The sequence below is a fragment of the Pituophis catenifer genome, unplaced genomic scaffold, assembly GCF_029215685.1.
Source record: "Pituophis catenifer annectens isolate HBS135680 unplaced genomic scaffold, rPitCat1.0.hap2 SCAF_1, whole genome shotgun sequence".
Taxonomy (NCBI): Eukaryota; Metazoa; Chordata; class Lepidosauria; order Squamata; family Colubridae; genus Pituophis; species Pituophis catenifer.
Window position 1 is genome coordinate 330,924,715 of NW_027256881.1, and position 27,952 is coordinate 330,952,666.

The 27,952-nt window shown below is 44.6% G+C and overlaps 1 protein-coding gene across 1 annotated transcript; it reads left to right on the plus strand.

Moving 5' to 3' along the window:
• Window positions 1-284: 284 nt before the first annotated feature.
• On the plus strand, window positions 285-27,893 carry SIN3B (SIN3 transcription regulator family member B). The gene is made up of 19 exons (XM_070943366.1): window positions 285-428; window positions 3,688-3,794; window positions 3,929-4,082; window positions 5,280-5,546; window positions 7,035-7,178; window positions 8,239-8,361; window positions 9,543-9,632; window positions 9,930-10,048; window positions 11,162-11,369; window positions 11,508-11,624; window positions 13,509-13,747; window positions 15,201-15,384; window positions 15,463-16,210; window positions 20,557-20,726; window positions 22,032-22,205; window positions 22,536-22,628; window positions 22,792-22,886; window positions 25,260-25,464; window positions 25,971-27,893. The coding sequence occupies exons 1-19, from the start codon at window positions 285-287 to the stop codon at window positions 26,199-26,201; spliced, it is 3,612 nt and encodes a 1,203-aa protein (XP_070799467.1). The 3' UTR covers window positions 26,202-27,893.
• Window positions 27,894-27,952: the final 59 nt, after the last annotated feature.

Genomic DNA, 27,952 nt, shown 5'->3' on the forward strand with positions numbered 1-27,952 from the left:
TTCTTAAAGACACCCATCTCTCTCTCCATTCTCTATGGTTTTCCTCTTATTCTAAAGAGACACTTTTCCGCTGAGATCGTTCCCTTTCCTTTCCGGCGCCTCCCTCGACCCCCGTCCCGAAGGTTCCGGCCGCTTCCTCCTAGAGTCCGGGGGAACGTGCGCACTGACGCAAGGCGCAGGCTTGCTTCGGGCGCGCCGCTGCGGCTGACGGAAGGGGGCGGAAGAGTCGCCGCCGCCGCCGCCGCTGCTGCTGCCGCCGCCGCCGCCGCCGCGGGAGCCCCAACATGGCGGCGGGGGGAGGGGGAGGAGGCGGCCGGGGGAGCAGCAGCGGAGCGAAGATGGGGGGCAGGACTGGGGGGACCGGAGGAGGAGGAGGAGGAGGAGGGGGCGCGGTGGCGGCGCCTGCTCCCGAAAAGCTCCCAGTCCACGTAAGTCTGAAGGGGGCGGGGGAGAGAAAGGGGGCGCCTCCCCATGGATTGACCTTTTATCTCTGCCTCACCTGCCCAGAACTTGGGGGTCCCCTCCCTCTGCTGCTCCCTCCCCGGTGGGTGCTGGTGGGATGGGCTGCTTGCAAAGCTTGAGCCCCCTTTGCATAAGGTTTAGAGGATCTGCTTTCTCGCCAGCCCCGACCCCGCTTCTCTTTGCATTGTCAGTGTTAAAAGGCAAAGATGCGTGGAAGCCCCGCTGCCTCCTTCCATCTCCTTTCTTTCTTTCTTTCTTTCTTTCTTTCTTTCTTTCTTTCTTTCTTTCTTTCTTTCTTTCTCTCTTTCTTTTTCTCTCTCTCTCTCTCTCTTTCTTTCTCTCTCTCTCTCTTTCTTTCTTTCTAGGAGTATTTTCCTTACTTTGTGAGCTGTCAAGTAAAAACAAAAAGTTTTTTTTTTTAAAAAAAAAAGTGGGCTGGCACCTTTAATTTAAAATGGCTAAGTGCCACGTGTTTTGATGGTTTTTCGTTTTTATTTCATTTGTCATCAGTTACTGTATCTGAAGGGGCAGGTCAAAATGCATTATTTTGCATCCTTTTTTAAAAATTTTATTTTATAACAGGGTTGAGGTTCTGTTTCATACTGATGTGGACAATGTGTCTTTTTGTCAATGTAAAGCCATACTGGAGGAGGCTCCTTGGTGTAAAAAAAAAAAAAAAAAAAAAAAAAAAAGCTGGTTCTGCACAGAATCCGAACCAAACATGAAAGGAAGCATCAGGACTGCCATTGAACTTTCATGGCATAAAAATGCAGATAGCAAAATTGCAGCTGCAGAAGCAAAAAGAATGGTTAAATAATGGAAATTGTCAAATAATCTGTTTTTCTTAGAAACGTCCTTTGGGCAGTAAATTGCATGAGCGGATGCTGATTAATTTCTAGGAAGCATAGTTTATTATTACAATCTCGTTCTGAATGTGTGGCACCAAAAAATAACAATGGCCAATTTAACATTTTGCTCTAGTGCTTTTGTGGTAAATGAAAAATAGTCTTGAATTGGGGAGCAGTAAGGCTGAATGTTGTGTTCTTCCCTCCATCGTATTACCTAAACCCAGACTGGTTTGTGAGATATGGCGCATCCGTTCGCCTTTCCAAAACATAGATTGCTCCATCAATTCTGTTGCGGCTAATGCTATATCTTAGCATCTCATAGAGATGGGAGTACAAGAGACGAGCTCTGCACACCTTTCCCTTTTTTCACACCAGGCACATAGAGCCACACCAGCTTCCACTTTCTATGAGAATACTCTTCTGGCATTTTCTGTCTTTTAAAACAACTCCCCTCTTCACAGTTCTGTTGAGGAAAAATGGCTGAGATTCCCCTCCCAACTCCATAGCAGTGCTAGACAGCTCCGTGCTGTTCAGATGTTTGGTACTTCTGCTGCTGTCAGCCACACTCAGATTTTCTTATCATTTCAGTATCAATTATAAAGCTGGCATCATTCATAAAGCATAATTCATACAGCGAAAAAATCCTAATTGATTAAGTGTAAAGACAATTATAGCTATCCGCGGCATCCATCTAAAGTTACTAATATGGTTATATTAACCACTAATACAGTTAAAAACAGTGTAAGTTTACCTTAAACCTACAACTTAGCCAAAAATCCAGAAGGTTGAATAAATATTTATTTTTTTAAACTGTAAAGGGAAGCAGGTTAAATATAATGATTTGAGGGTTAACATGATAGAATACCTCCAGTAGGAGGGAAAAAGTGCATATTTTTCTCTTCTGGGCCTAGTGCAATTATCAATAATCTGGTGCAATATTTTTCTCCTTATTACAATATAAAAGGGGCAAGGGAGGAGGTCATATTTGATGTACTCCACCTATTCCTGCCACTATAGCAAAATGCTGCACTGCAATGATTGCAGAATCTGTCCTTCAGATTAGGAAGAGAACGGATACTCTGAGGTACTGTTTAAACATTTAAACTGGTGAATCCCTTTCTTAATGTATACTGGAGATACTGATCACTTGTATGAAAAGAATCAGCTATAGTGAATGTCAAAGGATTAGGATAGTTACCACCTCATGCGTCTGCATTATACAGATAGTCCTCAGCCTACAACAATTCGTTTAGTGACTGTTCGAAGTTAGAATAGCATTGGAAAAAGTGACTTATGACCATTTTTCACACTTATGACGGTTGCAGTATCCCCATGGTCACATGGTCAAAATTCAGATGCTTGGCAACTGACTCCTATGTATGACGGTTGCAGTGTCCCGGGATCATGTGATCTCCTTTTGCTGCCTTCTGACCACCAAAGTCAATGGGGAAGCCAGATTCACTTAACAACTGTGTTACTAAATTAACAACCTCAGTGATTCACTTAACAGCTGTGGCAAGAAAGAGCATAAGACGGGGCAAAAGTCACTTAACAACTGTCTTACTTAGCAACAAAATTATTGGGCTCTATTGCGGTCATAAGTCAAGGACTACCTGTATGTCTGCATCCCCAAGCGAGTTCTTTGAGCCAGTGTGGAGTTCAAGATTTTTGATGGTGTGAGTGCATCTTCTCTGGGAGTGACTTTAGACTGTGTACATGGGCTCCTGTACATTTATGAATTGGCTTCTATTAGTCTCCTCTCTTATAAAACAAAAGTGCTTGGCAGCAGAGTTGGCGCTCTGTGATAATAAAATACTGATTAATGGTTGGCGACCCTGAGGTAGAGCAGTAGACCATCTTGAAACGCAAGAATAATTGTTGGATGTATTGACAGATAGCCCAGAAAAAAATAATCTTTTAGCAGTGCCCATAAGACAAACCAATTCCATGTGCCACTGCATTTGGTGACCCATGCCCGCTTTGTTAAGCAAACAAATCATGATACAGTGCCTCATCCACAAAGTCTGGTGCTGCCCAAAAATTGCCTCACGCAGTGTCTTTTTTCCAGCGTGCCCTCTCAGAAACTAAATATAATCTATCTGGCCTTTAGTACTGGCAAGGAAATCTGAATTTTTAAAAATCCATTTTGAATGCAAAATGGAGGGGTTTTTTTTCTGGCTGTGAATTTTGGATGTTTCTAGGGCCTGAAAACTGGTGGCATTGTTTTGCTTTTTGCATATCCCTCCCTCAGCATGGTATGGAACCAGTTTAGAAAGAAAAATTACCTGCTCTTCATGACGTTTCTTCCCTTTTGTGTGTATGTGTCTGTGTGTGTGTGAGAGAGAGATCTTTCAATATCTCTTGTGATTTCTTGCAGGTAGAAGATGCCCTCTCTTACCTGGATCAAGTAAAGATCCGTTTTGGTAGTGATCCTGCCACCTATAACGGTTTCTTAGAAATCATGAAGGAGTTTAAGAGCCAGAGGTAATGTGAACCACGAAGAATCCATCCACTGCTTCCCTCCTTTTATTGGTTTGACCAGTCTCTTCTCCTGCATCCATTCTCCTTTGCCTGATTTAAGCACCCACTTGTTCTTCATTATCTTGTCTTGCATCCAGCATTGACACTCCAGGCGTCATCAGACGTGTCTCTCAGTTGTTCCACGAACACCCGGACCTCATCATTGGCTTCAACGCTTTCTTGCCCCTGGGTTACCGAATAGAGATTCCAAAGAATGGGAAGCTGAACGTTCAGTCACCTCTCACTGGCCAGGTACGAAGAGCTTTATTGTGTTTTAATATTGTTCCTATTCTGGTATCTGCAGCTGACAATATGAGGCAGCTGGATCTTTTTTCACTTAGCTTTTCACAGCCTTTTTTTTTTTTTTTTTTTTTTTGATCCTTGGACCATTGTGGTGGTGCGGCTTTGATTCCGCCTCTCCCTGGGACCACAAGAGCACCCACAAACAGTGATGAAGCCCTTCCTCTTCCCAGCAGAGCTGCTTCATTGCATAGGTCCAGGAGAGCACAGTAGCAGTCCAGCTTTCCTTGAAAAGAATACAAGTAGCACGAGAGAGTCAATGAGAGCTGGCATTAGAGGTCCGAGTACCACAGTTGCTCTTTCTTTTGAGAGGTGAGGGCAATATTGATGGCATTATGCTAATGCAGAGGTGTCAAATTCAAGGCCGCATCCAGCCCATGCGGTGCTTAGATCTGACCTGCGGGGCTGCTCTGGAAACAGCGAAGGACCGGCCTACGGTGCCTCTGCCAGCGAAAATAAAGCTCCGTTTTTGCTGGAAGAGGGCTGCAGCTGTCCGTCGCAGTCAAAAACAGACGTCGATCTGGCCCATCCTGGCCAGGCCCACCCCCCACCACCCCGGCCCCCTAAGATCAAACACAACCCTGATGCAGCCCTCAATGAAATTGAGTTTGACACCCCTGTGCTAAAGGATCGCTCAAGTATTGCCATCCAGAGTAGATCTGTACATACTACAATGGGCAGAGAATCTCTTTTGCATACCCACGTTGGAAGTATTTCTGTTTAAAAGGAATTTGGGGGTGTGGGGTGCAGGGATAACGCCCTTTCTCTTTTTTGAGTTGCTGGAAAGCCTCTAAAAAAATCACATAATCGCTTACTCTAATATCAGATTAATTGCAGCGAACCCAGGGACCTTCCTTGGATTTCATCTTCCATCATCCAAGCTAGCCATGGTCAGTGAAGTCTGACCATGTTATTGGTATCTCTGAAAAGAAAGTTTCTTGCATTGTAAATCCAAGCAATTCAAACCATTTGCTACATTCCGACCCCCTGTTATGAATCGGATCCTGAGACGACAACGTTCTGTCTGTGTGTTGAAGGATAACGGGCAGGGGTACCTGTAGGCCTCGTGTCTACATTTACCAAGGGAATGACTCTTAGAATTTATTCTGATTTAATTAATTCCTCACACAGTGACTTGCATTTCCCCAGATATCCCTGGAGCCAGTTCAGAACCCTCTCTCTGGCAGCAGTCTAATGTTGCACTACTGCCAGGAGAACACCCACAATCATGGAGACTGTCCAGAGGATTTCCGCCAGCAGCAACAGCCATGCAAGGATGATAAAGTTCAGATGCCCCTGGAATCCGATTCAGTGGAGTTCAACAATGCCATAAGCTATGTGAATAAAATCAAGACCCGATTTCTTGATCACCCTGAAATCTATCGTTCCTTCTTGGAGATCCTTCACACATACCAGGTAAAGGTGGATGCCCCCCTCCCCTCTCCCACAAGTCCGGAAAGCAGTAGTGGATAGCGGGTGGGGTCTTGTCTTTGCACACATGCAGTCTTCCTCCTATTTCTCAAACACAGAAGCTGAATCCTTATTGCACCTGACAGGATAAAATCAGATAGAGTAATTTTGTGGAAACCCAGCCACTGTCCTAAGCATATTGTGCAGAAACCATTTTATTTATTTATTTATTTATTTAATTAATTAATTAATTAATTAATTAATTAATTAATTAATTAATTAAATTTTTATACCGCCCTTCTCCTGCTGGGCTCAGGGCGGTGAACAGCCAAGAATAAAAAACATCCAATACAAAATTTAAAATTATTAAAAGAATTAAACAAATTTTGGCCCAGATTTAAAACATCCCAACTAAAATCCGTTACAATTAATATATCTAAGGGGGAGGGTTACGCCAGCCCAGCTTGGTGAAATAGAAAAGTTTTGAGGGCACGGTGAAAAGCACGGAGATCTGATATCCTACATATCTCCGGGGGCAGGTCGTTCCAGAGGGCAGGTGCTGCCACAGAGAAGGCCCTCCCCCTGGGGGTCGCCAGCCGACATTGCCTGGCTGACAGCACCCTGAGGAGTCCCTCTCTGTGGGAGCGAACTGGCCAGTGGGAAGCTATCGATGGCAGAAGGCGGTCCCGTAAGTACCCAGGCCCTGTGCCATGGAGGGATTTAAAGGTGGTAACCAACACCTTGAAGCGCACCCGGAAGACCACCGGAAGCCAATGCAGCTCGCGCAGGAGGGGTGTCACATGGGAGCGGCCATAATCCCCCGCGCGGCCGCATTCTGCACCAGTTGGAGCCTCAGGGTGCTCCTCAAGGGGAGCCCCATGTAGAGAGCATTGCAGTAGTCCAGGCGGGAAGTGACGAGAGCCTGAGTGACTGTGCGTAAGGAATATTGTTTGTTGTTTGGATGTATGTAACGGGAAGACAGGAACTGTACTTTGTTAAACCGAGAGGGGGGTAGCCCAGACAAGAGATGCTACCCTAGATCAGAGGTCTTCAAACTCGGCAGCTTTAAGACTTGTAGACTTCAACTCAAGAATTCTCCAGCCAGCTATGCTGGTGTAGCGCATAGCTGGCTGGAGAATTCTGGGAGTTGAAGTCCAAAAGTCTTAAAGCTGCCAAGTTTGGGGACCCCAACCCTAGACTAATGCTGGTTTTGCTTTAAACAGGCGCAACTAACATAACATTTCACAACAGGGAGACAGTTTGGTGTTGGTTTCTGGGTAGAAACTAGGTGAGGTGAGTTCCAGTCCTCCCTTAGGCAAGAAAGTTGCTGGGTGACCTTAAGCCAGTCATTTTCTCTCACGAGGCCACCACCTCAGAGGGTCACCGGTTGTTGGGGGGACAAACAGGAGGAAGTGTAATGTATGTTGCCTTGAGTTGTGCAAAATAAAAGTTGAATATAAATCTAATGACTAAAAACGTCTTCTTAACTTGCAGAAGGAACAGCTAAGCACAAAAAGCCGCCCTTTTCGAGGTATGTCGGAAGAGGAGGTCTTCACTGAAGTGGCAAATCTTTTCAGAGGTCAGGAGGATCTTCTATCCGAGTTTGGACAGTTCCTTCCAGAGGCAAAGAGGTCTTTGGTATGTCTTTGCTAAAACTCTGGGGTGGCCATTGTGAGGAGGCGGCTATCAAATGTGGAGGCTGAGTGGGTGGGGCGTGAAGAGTGGGGGGAGGGGTGCTTTCCTTGTTGGGTGGAAGAGTCTGGTTTATTTTCTGTACCGACTGAAGGACAGCATTCACCATAGAAGTTGGATGCAGCCTCAAGCCTCTGGAGAGTCAAATAGCTCCCAGCTGCCCCACAGAAAAGAGAATAAGAATAGAGTAGAGTAGAGTAGAGTAGAGTAGAGTAGAGTAGAATTTCTTTATTGGCCAAGTGTGATTGGACACACAAGGAATTTGTCTTGGTGCATACGCTCTCGGTATACATAAAGGAAAAGATACATTCATCAAGAATCATAACACTTAATGTTAGTCATAGGGAAACAGTCAATATAAATCTTAAGGATACCAGCAACAAGGTTACAGTCATACAGTCATAAGTGGAAGGAGATGGGTGGTGGGAACGATGAGAAGATTAATAGTAGTGCAGACTTAGTAAATAGTTTGACAGTGTTGAGGGAATTATTTGTTTAGCAGAGTGATGGCGTTCGGGAAAAAACTGTTCTTGTGTCTAGTTTTTCTGGTGTGCAGTGGTCTATAGCGTCATTTTGAGGGTAGAAAGTGGTAGAAGGTAGAAAATGCCTTTTGTTTGAAAGCTAGTCCCTAGCTTGGACAAGAATAAGCAGTTCTTTCCCTGGGTAGTAGCAAACAATTTAGAGCAGCCTTTTCCCCAATTCTGGCTTGAGAAGTTCTTCATGTTTGTCAAAGGGAGCCATCTCCTTCTCTGCCCGCTCATTCATTCATTCAATAATAATAATAATAATAATAATAATAATAATAATAATAATAATTATTATTATTATTATTATTATTATTATTATTATTATTATTATTATTATTTTAATTTATGCAGCTCCCCACCTGGCAAATGCAACTCTGGACAGCTGACAAACTTTAAAAACATTGCAAGCTGGATGCTAAACATTAACAAATAAAGCCCAGTAAACAAACGTAACCAACATCTTTCTCTTTTGGTTTTAGTTCACAGGGAACGGGCCATGTGATGCCAACAGTATCCCCAAAATGGATCATGAGAAACATCTAGAAAACAGTAAGAAACGGTCCAGGTCTCTGTTGCTCCGTCCTGGACCCAGCCCAGCCAAGGTATCTGAACTGAGTGCAAAGCTAGGGGAAAGGGCGAGAGTGATTTTGAAAGCTCTGAAATATAGGTGGCCAGTCTAGCTGAAACTATCTGGCTGATTGGTTCTGCCCTTGAGAAGTAAAGGAGGCATTTTCATCAAAAAATGGCTGAACTCACGACATATTCCTCATATTTAGCTATGCTGCAGGGGTGAAATGCTACCAGTTCGGGCGAACCTGTAGTAAAAAATGCTACCAGTTTGGCCGAACAGGTATTTCCAACGATCAGCTGGGCGACAATCAGCTGTGACGTGCAATTTATATTAGCTAGAATCGTCGGATTTCCTGCTTTCTAGCTAATCTATATCATGTGGCACAGCGGATTCCCCTCACCCCCTCTGTAGCACTAATAAAGGAGCATGTTTACTTACACTACCACTGATGATGTTATCTAGTTTGGGTAATGAAACGTCTTCAAGGAAAGAGCCAAGTTCATAGAGCAGCAAGGACCTCCTAAAACTCTTGCATTGTTTAAAGATGGACAGGTTCTTTGATGCAAAAACGTTCTTGACAGATTTAGTTTGAAAGAGGAAGAGGAGGGGAAGAGATCCTCTAGTCCCTCAAACTTTTCACCCCAATAAAACTGTTCTACTTTAGGCTTTTTCCATAAATGGTACTATCCCAGTTATAATATCTTTTATTACCAGCAGTAGGCACAACTAGCATAACATTTCACACAAAAAAAAAAGTTTGGTGCTGTGCAAATTGTACTTTTCAACTACATTTCTGAGATTTACAGAAAAATAATGTTATATTAGGAAAGACAATTATGAACTGGAAAAACATTTGTCTAAATCAGTGTTTGTCGACCTCAGTATTTTTAACATGTCTGGACTTAAATCACCAGCTTGCTGGATGGGGAATTCTGGGGGCTGGAAGTCCACACATCTTAACATTGCAGAGGTTGTTGACAAACAAAAATCCATTTTTACCAATTCTACTTTTATGTAGGTATGACCGGGAGGAGTAGCAGAAGCCTATGAAGGACCGTGTTGTCCTTTTGCTTTTTAGGGGATAACAAATGTTAATATAAGTTACTGAGTATTTTGTTTGGGATCGTAATGTCATGAAAAGTCACACAGGTAAGAGCTGCTTCTAAGCGCTAAGCTTCTAAGCCGTTTTTACTTCCCAAATGCTCCCAACAGAAAAAGATGAAACTGCGTGGGACCAAGGATCTCTCCGTTGCCACCGTGGGCAAATATGGCACCCTGCAGGAGTTTTCTTTCTTTGATAAGGTCTGTTATTTCCGATAGAAACAGAGTTTCTGAATAAAGTCCATGAACAAAGACTTACCCTTGCAATAACAAAAGAGCTCTGGGTTGCTGGTGGTGGGAAAGGCCTCTAAAGCTCCTAAGCAAACTACACTAATTTTGGTTAAAGAAGTTCTTCAGGTTGTATTGCCAAATTATTGTCTGCCTGAGTTAGGCAGCTCAGCTCCTGCAAGAGCTGAAATGGGAGTTTCACAAGGTCTGGGTATCTGTTGGTATCTGACAAACAGAAGGTGCCACTTTCCTCTCTGGCTATTTTGATAGGTACGTCGAGTCCTCAAGAGCCAAGAAGTCTATGAGAACTTCCTCCGATGCATTGCTCTCTTCAACCAAGAGCTGGTCTCTGGCTCCGAGCTGCTTCAGCTGATCACACCCTTTTTGGGGTAAGAGAGACAACGTTAAGTTTTGAACTTTGGGCCCAGAGCTCCTTTAGGCTGGGGGAGGACAAGTATGATAACTTTTATGATCTGTGGACTTTAGATCCCAGAATTCAACTCCCAGGCTGGCTCAGGAATTCTGGGAGTTGAAGTCCACAGGTCATAAAGTTGCATAAGTGGCCCAACCCTGCTTTAGGCTACAGAGAGTCTAGTCTTCCAAATAATCTCTTCCTGAAAGCATGGAGGAATGTTTTTATCAAATTACAATGGGACGATGGTCTCATATTGAGAATTGTTGCAATTAATTCACTGGAATAAATAGTTATGGGGCTCAATGGACCCCATGTTTTTTTTAAAAATTAATGAGGCAGTATATTCTACCTGTATAATCGCAATCATTAAGTAACTTTGAGAATGCAATAATCATTTTACAGATTTTGAAGCCAAAGGCTACTCAACAAACTGCACACAGTTGGGCCACAGTTGTGCAATGTTTACATGAAATATTTCATGGCTGCAACTTTTTGTTGTTTCAACAGTTCTTGAAGGGATGGGCAGTCTTAAGACCAATGAATCCCTCTGCTCCACATTTCCATTTCTCCTAGAAAATCCCAAGGGTGCACTGTTGAAATTTCAATTTTGTTTTTTTTTGTATTTGATTAAGGATGAAATAAAATAATTTAAGGATAGACATTTCAACCGTGGCCTCTCCAGTGATATTGCAAGCCATTCAAAGAAAAATTGATGATGGTGGTGGTGATGATGATGATGATGTAGATGTAGATGTACCTCCTGGAAAAGATGATTGTCTGCTGTCACCCTAGAGCAGGGGTCTCCACCCTTGGCCACTTTAAGACTTGTAGACTTCAACTCCCAGAGTTCCTCAGCCAGCAAAGCTGAGCAAAGCTGACTGAGGAGCTCTGGGAGTTGAAGTCCACAAGTCTTAAAGTAGCCAAGATTGGAGACCCCTGCCCTAGAGAAATGACATCTGCTCTTTGTCTTCTAATGGTGATTAGTGGTGAAAGGCAGGCTGCTCTTTCTCAAAAAGAGCTCTTTTACCTCTTTAAACCTGTTGGTTTCTAACATATGTTTTTGTGCTTTTTTTTTTTTGGTTTGAAGGAAATTCCCCGAACTCTTTGCTCAGTTCAAGTCATTCCTGGGAGTGAAGGAGCTCTCTTTTGCCTCCCCAATGAGCGATCGCTCTGGGGATGGGATGTGCCGGGAAATTGACTATGCTTCCTGCAAGCGTATCGGCTCCAGCTACAGGGCCCTCCCCAAGACTTACCAGCAGCCCAAGTGCAGCGGCAGGACAGCTATTTGCAAAGAGGTAGGTGGCGCTTGCCATTCCTTGTAGAAAAGAGAGGAGAAGGCAAGGTGGATTCATCAGACATTGGAGAACAGGACCATGAAGAAAGATGCTCAGAAGAAGAACTGGCTGATTTAGTGTGTGTTTTAAATTCTGCAGGTGCTAAATGATACCTGGGTTTCCTTCCCATCTTGGTCTGAAGACTCGACCTTCGTCAGCTCAAAGAAAACTCCTTATGAGGAGCAGCTACATCGGTGTGAAGATGAGCGCTTTGAGGTGCGTCATCTTCATCTGACAGTTGTTAACTCGTCAAGTGTGTCCTTTTGGTCAGCAACTAAGTACCAAGTGTTTTTTTCCGGTGAGACCGGTCTATCAGGGCAGTCCGGTCTACCCAACTATGGGATGGAACATACTGCTTCCGCTTTCACCTTTCAGCCTCAATTCAGGATCCTTCGCAGGCAGCCGCTTTCGCGACAAACTGTTTTTGTGTTGAACTTATATTTTACCGATAAGGAAAGAAAGGAAGACTAGTATAGATCTATTTCAGGCTATTTAGCTCTCATCAGCTAGCCATGCACTTTCTGGCTTAGAGGTTAATACATCTTGCATCTAATTATGCAAGTAGCCGGGGTTCAAACCAGGGGTGAAATCCAGCAGGTTCTGGAGAACCAGTAGCGGAAATTTTGAGCAGTTCAGAGAACCGGCAAATACCACCTCTGGCTGGCCCCCGAGTGGGGTAGGAATGGAGATTTTGCAGTATTTTTCCCCTGGAGTGGGGTGGGAATGGAGATTTTGCAGTATCCTTCCCCTGCCACGCCCACCAAGCCACACCACGCCTACCAAGCCACGCCCACAGAACTGGTAGTTAAAAAAATTGCATTCCACCACTGGTTCAAACCCCAGAAAGGGTATGGCTAACTGACGAGAGCTAAATAGTTTGAAATAAATCTATACTAGTCTCCCTTTATTTCTTTGTCGGTAAAATATAAATTCAACTAAGCAACAAGTTTCTAATCAGGAAGTCCAGCTGCCCCCCATTGATTTTGCTTGTCGAAAGTGCAACTGTCAGAAATACGTGCCCGTTGCCAAGTGCCTGAATTTTGATCACGTCACCATAGGGACACTGCAACGGTTGTAACTGTGAAAATTTGTCATAGGTCACTTTCTTCAATGCTGTTGTAACTTTGAATAGTCACTAAATGGCTGTGAGGTCTACCTGTATACTGTTTTCAATTAAAACCGGTTGCATAATAAACGATATGTAGTCTGTTCGGAGCATAACATATCTTGGATTACAAGTGTATCAAAATAGTTTACTAGCAAGAGCAGTCATGAACAGAGATCCAATCATGATCAAGTTCTACAGTGGTCTGAGATGCCAGTTCGGGTCCCAGATCCATTCTGGCAATGAATAATATCAGCATAACTATTTAATCTACAGTGCTGAGAATTATCTACTCATTTTCCAGTGTGAAATATGCTATTCGCATTTCAGGAACATTTTACCCTCTGGTATAGCATTATAGACCTTGGCATGGACATAGTCAAACAATGGAACTTAACAGATCTTGTTCTGTCACTCACAACTTGAATAAGAACAAGGATTTTTTTTTAAAATCATTCTATGATTATGATTTGACTCATTAGTAAAAAATCTCTGCATTATCACCCAATACTTTTTTTGATAACAGCCATTAACAATTTCATTTCCATCTTGAGTTCACTGTTCATAATTTCTTCTTTTCTCTCAAAGGTATAGATAAATATGTTATTAATTTGAGACAATGTTTCATGCATTAAATGAACTAGACTGCAATCTGGAAAAAGTTTATATGCCACTGTGTTAGATTTTAGCACTGGAGCCCACCATATGGGTGCCCAGATGTTGTTAAAAGTACATCAGTTCATGCCATATTTGGTTGGGGCTGTCAGGAATTGTGGTACAACGACTCTTTTGCAGTGGAGCAGCTACAACAAGACTGATAAATAATTGTAATAGTAACTGGCAGGCTGTGTTGGTGGAGAGAATGGTTTCATTGTCTGCTGTGACTGTCTGACGAGTGTGTGGGCTGGATAGTCTAATATCCTGCAAATAATTGTTCATGGTAAAGGAGATCCATCCTTTTGCTTCTTTACTGTTTCATGGCTTACTTTTTGCAGCTGGACGTTGTCTTAGAGACCAACTTGGCAACCATCCGTGTCTTAGAAAGTGTACAGAAAAAACTGACCCGTATGTCGCAGGAGGATCAAGAGAAGTTCCGGTTGGATGACTGCCTTGGTGGCACTTCAGAAGTGATCCAGCGCAGGGCCATCTACCGTATCTATGGTGATAAAGCACCTGAGATAATCGAGAGCCTCAAGAAGAACCCTATTACTGCTCTTCCTGTTATCCTGAAGAGGTGAGCCCTGCACAGTGCCTTTAAAAAAACTGTTCAATTTCCTCTCAACCAGACTGCAACACCCAGAATTCCTAACCAGCATATTTTGTGGCCATGGCTGGCTGATTATGCTGCAAGTTGTGATTCCAACACATCTAAAAGATTCTAGCCTAGGAGGAAAACTTATTGAAATCGTTCCCATCCTTTTGCTCTCCATGGAGATTATATTATATTATAGATATTATCTATTATAATAATAATAATAATAATAATAATAATAATAATAATAATAATAATAACTTTATTGTCATTGTACGTATACATAGTATACCCATACAACGAAATTCACTTAACACTCAAAGACCAGTTCCAACACACATAACAATCCCCAAACACATTCCCCATCCCTAAACCATCCAAACATCCACACAACAGACCAAGTAATGCTGTCCAACAGTTCACTGATGGTGGCCCTTTAGTTCATTGTATCTTTATATAATATCTATCAAACTATCAATCTATAGATAGATAGATAGATAGATAGATAGATAGATAGATAGATAGATAGATTCATAGATAGATAGATAGATAGATAGATAGATAGATAGATAGATAGATAGATAGATAGATGATAGATAGATAGATAGATAGATTCATAGATAGATAGATAGATAGATAGATAGATAGATAGATAGATAGATATAGATTATATATATATTTTTGGCAGAAGCCAAAAAAGTCAATGCAGTCCTAAACTGCATTAACAGAGAGATACAATCAAGATCAAGTGAGGTACTAATACCACTCTATAAAGCCTTAGTAAGACCATACCTAGAATACTGCATCCAGTTTTGGTCACCACACTATAAAAAAGATGTTGAGACTCTAGAAAAAGTGCAGAGAAGAGCAACCAGAATGATTCGGGGACTGGAGGCTAAAACATACGATGAACGGTTACAGAAACTGGGATGGCTAGTCTAGTGAAGAGAAGGACCAGGGGAGACATGATAGCAGTGTTCCAATATTTGAGGAGCTGTCACAGAGAGGAAGGGGTCAAGCTATTTTCCACGGCACCTGAAGGCCAGACAAGGAATAACGGATGGAAACTGATCAAGGAGAGATTCAACCTAGAAATAAGAAGAAATTTCCTGACAGAACAATCAGTGGAACAGCTTGCCTCCAGAAGTTGTGGAAGCTTCATCACTGGAGGCTTTCAAGAAGAGATTGGACTACCATTTGTCAGAAATGGTGTAGGGAGTCCTGCTTTGGGAGAGGTTGGACTAGATGACCTACAAGGTCCTTTCCAACTCTGTTAATCTGTTAATATTTGAAATACTTGCCATAATATATCAGTGTACATTACACTTCCTATATAAAATGCTCTTCTCTGGTTGCTGGGCCTGGAAACAGCATTTCTTCAGAGTTGTTTATTTAACCTTGGTTTCCAAGCTCAGCGACATCTATTCTGTTTCAGGCTGAAGGCCAAGGAAGAAGAGTGGCGAGAAGCTCAGCAGGGCTTCAACAAGATCTGGAGAGAGCAGTATGAGAAGGCCTACCTGAAGTCTCTTGACCATCAGGCTGCCAACTTCAAGCAGAACGACACGAAAGCTTTGCGCTCCAAGAGCCTGCTGAATGAGATTGAGAGCGTCTATGATGAGGTAAGCATCAGGGCTCCTCTTGAGTATGGAATAGGGAGCCCTGGTTCTCTCACCAATCTCTACTTTCTGTATTTCCAGCACCAGGAGCAACACTCTGAGGGAAGAGGTGCCACTAATGAGCCACATCTCATCTTCATCTACGAAGACAAGCAGATTCTGGATGATGCGGCTGCCTTAATTAGCTACTATGTGAAACGGCAACCCACTATCCAAAAGGAGGACCAGGCTACTATTCGACAGATTGTCCAGCACTTCATCCCGGATCTGTTTTTCTCCCAGATGCCCGAGCACCCAGTTCCTGAAGAGTTACCCAGCGAGGAGAAGGGGAGCCCCAAGGCTCACCCGGTGGAGACACGTGATCTGCGGAAAAGGCATCCACCTGGCTCACAAGTGATCCCTGTGGAGGATAAGGGATCGACCCTGGTGGAAGCCCATGAGCTGAGAAAGCGGAATCCCCCTGGCCCACCTGCGAGCCCTATGGAGGAGAAGCCATCCGCCTTGGAGGGCCATGAACTGCGCAAAAGAAACCCTCCAGTCCCTCCGGCCAGCCCTGCAAAGGACAAAGGGAGTCTGGAAAGCATCGTGCCTTCCGCCCGGTCCCACCGTACCCTGGACAATGTCTATACTCTCTTCTTCGCCAATAATAACTGGTACTTTTTCCTTCGCCTTCATCAGACTCTTTGCTCACGGCTCCTCAAGATTTACCGTCAGGCGCAGAAGCAACTGCTGGAATATCGGACAGAAAAAGAGAGAGAAAAGCTATTGTGCGAAGGCCGGAAGGAGCGGGCCAATGATCCCGCCATGGAGCTGAGGCTAAAGCAACCAAGTAAGTTGACTTTGGTAGCATCTTGAAAGAGTTTGGGTGGAGGGAAGAGGGGAGAACTGCGTACATTGGTTGCTGTCGGGCACAAACAATCAGAGCCACTCACAAATAGTTAAAGGAAGCAGCTTCGTTGTTTCTTTATCTAAGTTACAAAAATCTCCCCAGACTCCTCGCCTTCCCCTGGAACAACCAGATATGGTTTCACGAATCTTGGAGGAGCTCAAGGCTATGCCTCTGGCAGCTGCACAAGGACTCTAAGCTAGGTCCTCACTTGATCCCTCCTTCCAGCCTAGCTGGCAGTTTCTCAACAGTTACAGAAACTTCCAAAGGATGTATGTGTGAATTAGGTGGTTGGTTTTTTTAAATTAAAAAAATAGAATGATGAGGGGTCGGGAAGGCTGGTAATTTTCTCAGAACCCTGTTGGATGCAAATTGCATCTGAGAAACTTAACTGACTCTTCATTTTGTAGGGGGCCTTTTATTTTTTATCAGTGGAGGAGCACATCCTACATGGATTTTTCCTCCTGTTTGCTGCATAGGCAGTTTCATACAAAACGGATTAAACCAAAAACTGAAGATGTTGCCTAGCTTGGGTAATGAAATCTCTGCAAAAATACAACCAAGCTCAGAGAGCACCAAGGAGCCCACACAACAATCCTGAGCTACAGATATTCTTTTCTATGGAAATTAAGCCAGTGATAGCAAACATTTTTGAGCTCAACATGTCAAAAATTCAGAAAATGCCTAAGTTGAGCCTGCTTGTGTTTCACACACATGTATAAAAGGAACTGCTACCCCTCAAACAGGCTGTCTTACGCCATCCCCCAAAATGCACAAGCCTTGGGGATCGATGCAATTGCCTCTGTGGACCAGCACTGGATCACCACAGAGTGCTTATTTTGAGGCGGCGTTTCTCCTTCTTTTGAAAGGCCCCTGCGGCCTCCCGAGGCTGTTCTGGGTCACATGAGGCCTTTGTTCTTGGAGCAGCTTCAGGGAAGGCTCTTCCATGGCTGCAGCCTCTGTGTGAAAGCAGGCTCCATTTTGATGCAGTTTTCTGGGGCTCCAAAGACCCCCACACCCCCTCTTGGGTGACTTCCAGACGAGGGGTCTCCAACCTTGGTAACTTTAAGACTTGTGGACTTCAACTCCCAGAATTCTGGGAGTTGAAGTCCACAAATATAGTATAGTATAGTATAGTATAGTATAGTATAGTATAGTATAGTATAGTATAGTATAGTATAGTATAGTATAGTATAGTATAGTATAGTATAGTATAGTATAGTATAGTATAGTATAGTATAGTATAGTATAGTATAGTATAGTATAGTATAGTATAGTATAGTATAGTATAGTATAGTATAGTATAGTATAGTATAGTATAGTATAGTATAGTATAGTACAGTACAGTACAGTACTATAGTACAGTACAGTACAGTACAGTACAGTACAGTATAGAACAGTATAGAACAGAACAGAACAGAACAGAATAGAATAGAATAGAATAGAATAGAATTTGTATTGGCCAAGTGTGATTGGACACACAAGGAATTTGTCTTGGTGCTCTCAGTGTACATAAAATAAAAGATACGTTCATCAAGAATCATAAGGTACAACACCTAATGATAGTTAAAGTTGCCAAGGTTGGAGACCCCTGTTCCAGACAATCTGGAGGCCGTGCGAGACTGCATCCCATTCTCGCATGGCCACCACAGCCTTCGAAAATCATGCAAACAATGGAGCAGGCTTTTGAGAATAGTTAATTGGGTGTTGATGGATGCTAGCGGCTCACCCAAAACATTGTGGCCTATCACAGGGATGGGCTTCAAAAATTTTAGCAATTTTAGCAATTTCTGCCCGATTGCTGGGTGGGCGTGGCCATGGTGGACGTGGCCTAGTCAGCCTCCTGCACCACGGCGGGTGCGGGGGGTGGCGTTTTTGCCCTCTATGGGCTCTGGAGGCTTTCCTCAAGCCTCCAGGAGGATGGAAACAGTCTCCCCAGGCTCTGGAGACCAGAAACAGGCCTGTTTCCAGCCTTCCCAAACTTCCAATAGGCCTGTTTTTCGCCCTCCCCGAGCCTCTGCGCGCACTCTGCACTTACCTGCATCCAAAACAGGCCGCGTGGGGACTCCTGGGAGGGATGAGCGGGGCGAACCAGGAGTGGGATTTGGGGTTCTCTGAACTGCACAGAATCTTAGCTAGAGATTCTCCCGAACCCTTGCGAACTCCCAGCAGCCCACCCCTGGCCTACCACCTTTGACATACATGCCATGGGTTCACCATCACTGGACTCAACTAATCCTCTCCTCTGAAAGCTTAGCTCTCCTGCAAATTATTTCTCCAGAACGTCTATATTCCGTTTTCCTGGTGCAGTTAGTGAATTGTTGTGGGTTGAATTGCAGATATTCTTTCTGCCTTGGGATGAGGGTGCATCTGAGAAACCTTCAGGCGTTTTCCAGGCATTTCCAGATTTGAAATCTTTTTGAGGCCTTAAAGGCAGCAGCTATTTTCATCTCCTCTTTCCCTAATTTACGCACAGCAACTTAATTCCAAACTGCCGATATTTGAATGCTTTATAAAAGAATCAGTAGAAACTAGACTTTATTAATAAATGAAATGTAGTTCTTTGTATGTAAGTTCTTTGGGTCAGATAAAAAAGATAGGTAGCCTTTTCAGTAACAGAAGCTAGATTGTGCCATTCCTTTCCCTGGAAATTTTCCTTTTTTCACCTGATCTGAATTTGCTTGTGTTCTATCTGGTTTTGCTTTAATAATTTTGATGGATTGGTTGTCTATATTGTATTTATTATAGAGATGTTTTTATGTTTCATATCCCTGTTTAGCGGACTTCAGATGCAGTGGGCAAAATTACCATGTGGATAATCACTCTTTAGGATTTCTGTTGTCTCCAAAGTAGCCTGGCACTTAAGAAAGATTTTAAAGAAGTTTAAATAAACTACGTTCACAACAATCCATGTCATTTGCATATTTGGTGGATTAATGGACATCGGAGAGAATAGACCTCCCTTCTGATCTCAATTGGGGTTTCACTATACTTTATGCTACCTGTACTTTTTTAAACGTTTTGTGACCTTGAAGTCCCCTGTTGGAGAAAAATGCTTCTCATGTTGTTTGAAATCAGAGGAAAAGATTAAGAAGTTGCAGAGTTTGTTTTTGTAAGGCAGGAGTAGGCAATCTGGGGTCCTCCAGTGTGCTGGAGATCGGCACTGACGTAGGATATTGCAGTTGTACTGTATTCCAGAATATCTAGAAAGCATCAGAATGTCCATTCCTGCTCCAGAGATCCCTGCCATTCTTCAATACACCTCTAATACATCTTTTGGCCAGTAGAGGTCACTATGTTGTATAGTGGTTCTCTTATCAAGTTGTCTTCCAGTAGAGAAGAGAGCTTGGCAAGGGCCTTAGAGCTAGTCCTATCAGTGGTGATTGTTTGTTTGTTTGTGTGTGTGTGTGTAGAAATAGCAATAGCACTTAGACTTATATACCGCTTTACAGTGCTTTTACAGCCCTCTCTAAGCGGTTTACAGAGTCCATATCGTCCCCAATAATCTGGGTCCTCATTTTACCAGGCTTTTTTTACTTTTAAAAGCCTTTGACAATCCTAGCTGAGCCGCGCGATCATCAGAGGCTGTTTTTTTTTTACTTTTAAAAGCATTTTTTCTACAACCTCTTGTTGTAGAAAAAATGCTTTTAAAAGTAAAAAAAAAAAAGCCTCTGATGATTGTGCGGCTCAGCTGGGCATGTGGGGGGCAGGGATTTTTGCTACCGGTTCTCCGAACCACCCACCGCCATTGCTACCGGATCGGGCATTTCACCCCTGGATGGAAGGCTGAGTCAACCTTGAGCCTGGTGAGATTCGACTTGCCAAATTGCAGGCAGCCGGCAGTCAGCAGAAGTAGCCTGCAATACTGCGCTCTAACCACTGTGCCACCACGGCTCATACTGTATGTATATACATATATGTGTGTGTATGTGTATGATGTATGTATGTGTATACGTATATCTATATACATAAGTGTGTGTGTGTGTATGTATAGCATATGTGTATGTGCATGTATGTGTAGGGAGATAGATATATATTTGAGAGCGGGCATCAGAACTTCATTTTTTAATGTGTGCCTGTGTGTTCACAGAAAAAAGGGACAATAAAGGTTATCTTATCTTATTTAAACACTTGGTGTCCCTTATATAGATTAAGTCACTCAAATCACTGGCGTGCAGATAGGTGTGGAAACTAGTTTGGCATCTACCTGAGCGCTCCACACCTTCCTGCAGAGATGCTTGAGCAGTTACCTTTTCCCACGGAGTGTCTGATTCCTGTTCTTCCCCCAGGTGAAGTGGAGCTGGAGGAATATTACCCAGCCTTCCTAGACTTGGTGAGGAATTTGCTGGATGGCAACATTGACCCCACTCAATATGAGGACACCCTGAGAGAGATGTTCACCATTCATGCCTACATCGGTTTTACCATGGACAAGCTTGTACAAAACATCGTCCGACAGGTAACTGCATCCTTGTCCAGGGTGTGGGGAAAATATCTAAGAGATTGTTTTGATATCTGCTTTGAGCTTGTTATAATTTGGCTCCCGCTGAACCTCTTTTGCAGAAATAACATCCCAAACAGCGCCTTTTTTTGTGGTGAGCTCTGTTACTACTTTGTAAGGCTGGGCCTGCTCTGAGTTATTCAGGATTTCAAGATACGACTCCAGAACTTCGTCCATGAGGGACAAACTAATAGTGCTACCTGTGTGCAGTTGAGGCCATTCAGAAATGCAGTTCCGTTTGGCATCATAAGTAGCCCTTGAGCTATGACAGCAGTTGGGACCAGGATTGCCATTATTAGGCAGTGCAATGATAAAAGTGCAAGTCATGTGGCCGCATTGCTTAGTGATGGCCATCTAGGCAGTCCAGTTGTCATTGGAACCCCAAAATCTGTGGGTCGTTAAGTGACAGAGAAGAGAATCCCTGGTATGAAGTGTGGGGTATAGTGGTGAGTCATGGGGGAGATGCTGCACAAGGCCACACAAGATCAGGCAGGGGAAGATTGCAGTGCAGTATGTGTGGCGTGAGCTCAGAAAGACTGGGTGAGGAGGGTGCATGTGGGTGCAGGGAAAGAAGGCCCTGGAGGGTGGGTGAGCACAGGAATGGCCTGGGAAGGATGGCACTAGTGAGTGCATGTTTACAAGCGAAGGAGGTGGGAAGGAGGTTATGTTCAATGCAAAGGGGGAAGGACGATGTAGTGCATGCGATGAGGGAGGAAGGCACAATGTATGTGAGCGAAGGACAGGGGGAGATTTACCTGAGTGACTTGCTTCCTTCCTACCACCTTACCCATTGATTTTGCTTGTGGGAAGCCAACAGTGAATGTCACAAATGGTGATCATGTGACCACAGGATGCTGCAACCAGTCATAATTGTCAGCTGGTGGCCGAGCATCCAAATTTTGTTTACCTGACCATGGGGGCACTGCAACAGCTGGGACTTTGAGCACCAGTCATAAGTTCCTTTGTTCAGCGCCACCATAACCCCAGTCGCTAAACAAATGGTCATAACTTTATGTTGGACTGAGTTGAGCAGTACTCTGGGTTTAATGGGTTTTTAGTTAAGCATGAGGTTTCAGGTGCAGGGACATTTTGTGGCCTTTGTGCCCTGCTTGATGTTGGTATTTTCTGCTTCTCTCTCTCTCTCTCTCCCTCTCCCTCTCGCTCTCCCTCTCCCTCTCCCTCTCCCTCTCTCCCTTTCCCTCTCTCCCTTTCCCTCTCCCTCTCCCTCCCTCTCTCCTCCATCTGCTTGTTTTGGGGCAACAGCTGCATCACTTGGTGAGTGATGATGTCTGTCTGAAAGTTGTGGAGCTGTATCTGAGCGAGCGAAAGCACGGTGCAGCTGGTGGCAATCTGTCTTCGCAATGTGTACGAGCCGCAAAGGAGACCAGCTACCAGTGGAAGGCGGAACGTTGCATGGCCGATGAGAACTGCTTCAAGGTACAGCCGCCCCTTTCCCAAAACAAGCTTCCACGCCTTACCTTCCCTCAGCTGAGGATACTTAGATATGTTGCACTTCAGTTGCTGATTGATATGATCAAAACTGAAATCCAATAAATCTGAAGGCTACCAAGTTGTGGAAAGTTGATTCCAAGATTGGCAGTATCTTCTCTCCTCTGTTGAACTTTTAAAGGTAGCCTATTTCAATCACTCATCCAATTAAGAAACCTGTATGGGAATTAGTACTTTGGAGATGTCTCACCTTTGTGCCTGTGGATGCGGACAGCCTTCTCTTGGGCCTCTGTCCGGCATGCTGCCTCTTTTTCACAGGTGATGTTCCTTCAAAGAAAGGACCAAGTGATCATGACCATTGAACTTTTGGACACAGAAGAGACTCAAACTGAAGACCCCATGGAAGTCCAGGTAATTCTAACCTCGTTCCCCTCCCTCAAAGATGAACTTGACCCCATGTTCCTTAGAAAATGCATGGGACAAAACATTCCCAGGAGGGCAGAAAGGGATGTTTTGCATCAGACTTCCTGTATGTGAGAAGGGAGTGATTTGCTGTCTTATCTGTCTCCTCCAGCATTTGACTAATTATGTGGAGCAGTATGTGGGAGTGGAAGGGACCCCAAGCAGTCAAAACGAAGGCTTCCTCTTAAAGCCGGTCTTTCTGCAGCGGTGAGTTGTTCTTTTTCCATTGTTTTTCATCCCCCTTCATTCTGCTGTTAGCTAATCTTGCTAATCAGAAACATGAAAAAATGATCCTTGGAATGATGAAGCGAAGAATGCTACAAGAGAGGGAAAAGGTATTTAAGTGAATGGTTGCTGCAAAAACTTAGGACGAGTGGACTTCAAATCCCAGAATCTCCCAGTCAGCCAGCCAAATTTTAGAAACTGGTTTAGGGAAAGCATTATAAAGTGAATCTGCTTGAAATTTTGATGAATAGGACTTAGATGAAGTTATTGTAGTCTGCCAGCAGCCTGCGGTGCTGGCAGCGGAGTCGGACAGTGAGGAGGCTGGGGAGGAACATGGGCCAGTCCTAGAGTCTTGGGAAGACTCGAATGAGGGCTCTGCGTCGGAAACAGAGATGGAGGCCAGGGCCATCTTGGAGTTACGCGCAGACTCCGGAGCCTCCAGAGTCAGACAGCAGAGAGGAACAGGCTCCTCCTGTTCCTAGTGCATGCATGCGCAGAGCTGCCAGAAGGAAAGAACAGTTAAAACTAAAGAGAAGACTCGGGAATAAGGCCTGGAGATGATTGGCCTCTCCCATAAGGCTTAAAAGAGGAACAAAGGCACGTGGGCTCTTTGCAGGAAAGCAACGTTGTTAATTCTGTTCCCAGTCGACATCTCTGTTTGATTCTGGAATCCATGTGGCTTTGCCAAGTAGGTCTTTGGCAGAGTGTCAAGGGAGATAAAGGTTGGTGATTATCCCGAAGGACTTCTCCCGAAGGACTAATTGAGACTCAGCTGTGAATGAACATAATTCACAGCTGTTGCAATAAAAAAGGTTTTGGGGACTACTTGTGTGTTTTAATGACTCAGGAAGCCTAGCTCACAACAGAAGTTTTGGCTGTCATACTACTACAGGATTACAGATACCTCTAAAGATTTCACAGACTTTGTAGTGGGTAATTTGTACTCTGATGACAGGAGTGAATGTATGTTTAAAAAATTAAAAACAGCTTTGTATAAGGGCATGATTCTGCCCACCATGGCTTGTGAAAGTTGAGAATGTCAAAAGGGACAGAATGCAGCGGGAATGGGATCTTGAAAAGGTGTGCCTGGTAAAACAAGGAGAGATAGGGTGATAGGGTGAGGAGGTAGTTTATTATTTTGGCATAAACTAGATTCAGCTGTATTTTTCTGATCTCATGCTTTTAATTTCCTCTGTGTCTTTTCTCATATGTTGCATAATGTTGCTTATTCTGGAAACAAATAGGATGATGAGTCTGTGTGCGCATAGTTTCAGACCATAACAGTGTTTTCTACCTTACTCCTTAAAAGTATGGCTTGCATTTTGGCTGAAGGTGATCAGAATTCCCCTGTACGGTAATGGAGCCTGCCCATTATAAGTTGTGAGGGCCGTAAAATGAATCATCACGTGAGACTGATACAATTTTACAACCTTTTTTGTGGTGGTCACTAAGCAAACCCATCATTTGGTATAGGGCATTTTTGTCGAACTTTGGAAGTAAACACTGTTTTTTGGCAAAAACATCATGAAACACAGTCACGTAAACACAGGATGCTGCAAACAGCCATAAATCTCAAGCATCCAAAATGTGTTTATGTAACCGTGAGACGTGCCAGCCGTTGGAACTTTGGAATCAGGATATTGTGATCTGTTGGCCGCCGTCCCCTCCAGCAGCCGAATCAGATGAGGAGGAGGCATGGGAGTCAGGGTCAGCCTCAAGGCAACCCAAGAGCTCGAAGGGGGAAGAGGGCTGTCAGAGAGAGAGAGGGACAGAGGCGGAGCCTGGGCCGTCCGTCAGCCCTCAGATGGAGAGTCAACAGCCCCAGGTCTGGAGAAAGCTGATGAGGAAGAGAAGGAACAGCTGGGTCCACTGCCTTGGCGCGCGGATGCGCAGAAGGCAGAGGAGAGGAGAGCAGTAGAAATCCATGGGCCGATCCTTGGAAAGGAAGAGACACCACTGCTAACGAATCCCCACCCTAGCTCTGGGGATAAAAGGCAGGGGGCAAAGATGAATAGATGTGGCAGACAACTCTTCATCTCCCTGCTGGATGGACTTGTTAGCCTGCGGTGAGAGAGCAACTTTTTGCCGGGGTTGCTGGCACTCCTAATAAAGGAATCTTTGCGTTCACTTCAGAGGGTTTGTCGTGTTTGGGGAGCTGGGTCAGAACACAGGGCATAAGTCCCTTTTGGGAGGTCTCTTGTAACTTCAAACGATCCTAAGCAATCAGTCATAAATCAAGGACATAATCTGTTACAGAGAGATTTTAAGAAAAGTGATTGGGGTACCACTTTCCCCCCGCTGCCTCCTTTCCCCAAAGTAACCCGGGTTGAGGCTTCTCCTCTTTTCCCCTTTCAGGAACCTTGACAAATTCCGGCGGTGGCAGTGCCAGCAGATCCAGGCCATGCGCGACAAAGCGAAAAGTTCCTGGAAGCAGCTGATCGGCGTGGAGAGTGCCTGCAACGTGGACTGCAAGTTCAAGTTGAACACACACAAGATGCTCTTCATCATGAATGCTGAAGATTACATGTACCGTCGGGGAGCGCTGTCTCGAGCCAAACAGGTGCACCTTCTCGAATGGCCCCTTCGGGTAGCAACCTGCTACAGCAGGGGTGTCAAACTCGATTTCATTGAGGGCCGCATCAGGGTTGTGTTTAACCTCGGGGGGGACGTGGCCACCGGGGGGGGGGGGCATGGCCAGCTCAATGTCACTCATGTCAGGGGCACCTGTGGTGGCTTGAATGCTCTGCCAGCAAAAATGGACTCCTGAGCTCCGTTTTTGGCTGCGACGGCTTCCTGCAACCCTCTGCCAGTGAAAACGGAGCTCAGGAGGGCCACGTGTTGCCCTCACAAGTTCCATTTTCGCTGGCAGAGGCACCACAGGCCGGTCCTTTGCTGTTTCCAGGGCCATGGGCCAGATCTAAGCACTCCATGGGCCAGATCTGGCCCGCGGGTCTTGTGTTTGACACCTCTGTACTAGAGAGACTTGTGTTTGACACCTCTGTACTAGAGAGACTGAAGCTCCCAGATCACCCGTAATCCTTCCCCTTTCCCCCATCTCTCTTGCAGGCGGCACCTCGCGTCTTGTTGCGGTATCACCAGCGCTTTGAAGAGTGGCATCGGCGCTGGCTTGCAAGGCATGTCAACCGAGAAGCAGCCGAGATGGTCCAGGACTGGCTGATGGGTGATGAGGATGAGGACCTGCTGCCTTGCAAAACTACTTGTGAGACTGTCAGTATACACGGGGTGCCTGTCAGCCGCTACCACGTGCAGTACAGCCGCCAGCCCTCCTCACCCTGACTTCCAGTCGGTCCGCCCTCCCACCTTCCCCGCCCCCCCTCCCCAAAATCCAGTGGCCCTCATGGACTTTTGGGAAGACGACGTATGTATCACTGGTATTTATCCAACCAGCTTTTATCATTTGGGGTCCCACTCGGGGCTGCGATGATTTTCTTCCCCACCCCCACCCTACCCCATGCAGCATGGGTGTGCTTGTCTGAGAAAGAATGGACCCACAGCAGAATGGAGGCAGCTTGTGTTGCTCTCATTTAAAGTGGGAGCTTTCAGCTTAGGCTAGGAGAGAGAGCTTGAACTGTAGGAGGGAAGAGGTCGGGGGGCTAGAAGAGACAGGCCATTGCTCTTTGAGAAGTTCCAAAATTGTTGCCCCCAAAATTGGGGATGAGGTCTCCAAGAATCTACAACAGTGACCTATTTGAATCATTGAGCAGGAAACAAAATGCCTGGAGACTTAGACTTTCCTCTCTCACTTTCCCCCCTATGTTCTAATTCTGTGGGTGGTCTGGCTTGAGTCACCAATATACCTTCCTTAGAGAAGTGATCCAAGTGGATGCTGCACCATGGACAGCTAGGGCTTTTACCCCCTTGAAGATGGGAGAACCCAAGATTTCTTCAAGAACCACGCTCAAGGACTTTTTTTTTTCCAAAGTCCATGTTTTCCTGCAAAGAATTTAAGAGGTTTGGATTTGTATTCTCTCTCCACCCATCTCCAAAACCCTTTTTTAAAATCTAGTCTAAAACTTGGCCTAGATAAGATTCAAGGTGTCTTCCCTTCCACGCAGGCTCCGGTGTGTTCACTTACCGATGCCATCCTAGATTCTCATTTGTGTGCCTCTTATGGCAACAAGATTTGCATGTCCCATCTCTGGATACGAAGTGCATGTCCAGAGATGCCGGACTGTTCAGTGGAAAGACACACACACACACATCGACCAATGTAGGGTTTGGGGGGTGGGTGGGTTGTGCTGAAGCTCTGGGTCTCCCAATTAACGGTTACTGCCCTCCCCTGCTTCCAGAAAGTCCTTGGTGCCTGGGGGTTTCTTCGACTTGCGAAATATGCGGTTGTATCCCCCCCTCTCTTCTCTTATTCCCCTTGCAGCCAAGGGAGGGGATGCAATTTTGCCTTGAGCAGTATTCAGAAGTCCCGGCTCTACCACCTTTCTCTCCAGCAGCTTCTTCTCCCAGATTTTTAATTGTGTCTTCTTACGCTCTACCTGAGCAGAGACGACTGCCTGTGCCAAATTCTGTTACGAAACTACTACTAAACAGTAGCTTGTGGCTTAATGTGTGTTTGATTGGGGGCAGGGGGCATCGTGAAGTTTGAGAATTTTATCCCCTCCTAGACCACCCTCCTCCCTCCCCTCTTTCTCCTCAAACTTTTTCAAAGCCATCTTTACACATCCTTTTATAAATCAATTAATTTATAATCTGAGTGGACAAAGCAAGACTCTCTCCTTTGTATCCTTCTCATCGCTCAGTGTGGTGTTAGCAAGGGCTACATGAAACCAACAGAGACCTGTCAATAGTCGGAAGAGAAGACAAGAAAATAATTCTTCGGTTTTTCTGAAGGATCTCTTGCTTTTTTAAAAAAAATTGGTTTTGGCTTGTATTTGCTTTGCAATTCTTTAAATGTAGTTTTTAAAAAAATATTTATTTGCACATCAAGTAAAATAAAATATTGATTTTAAAATGCAACGATTCCCTTGTTTCTCGATTCTTGGATGGCTTCAGAGTGCTTGACAAAGCTCTTGGGA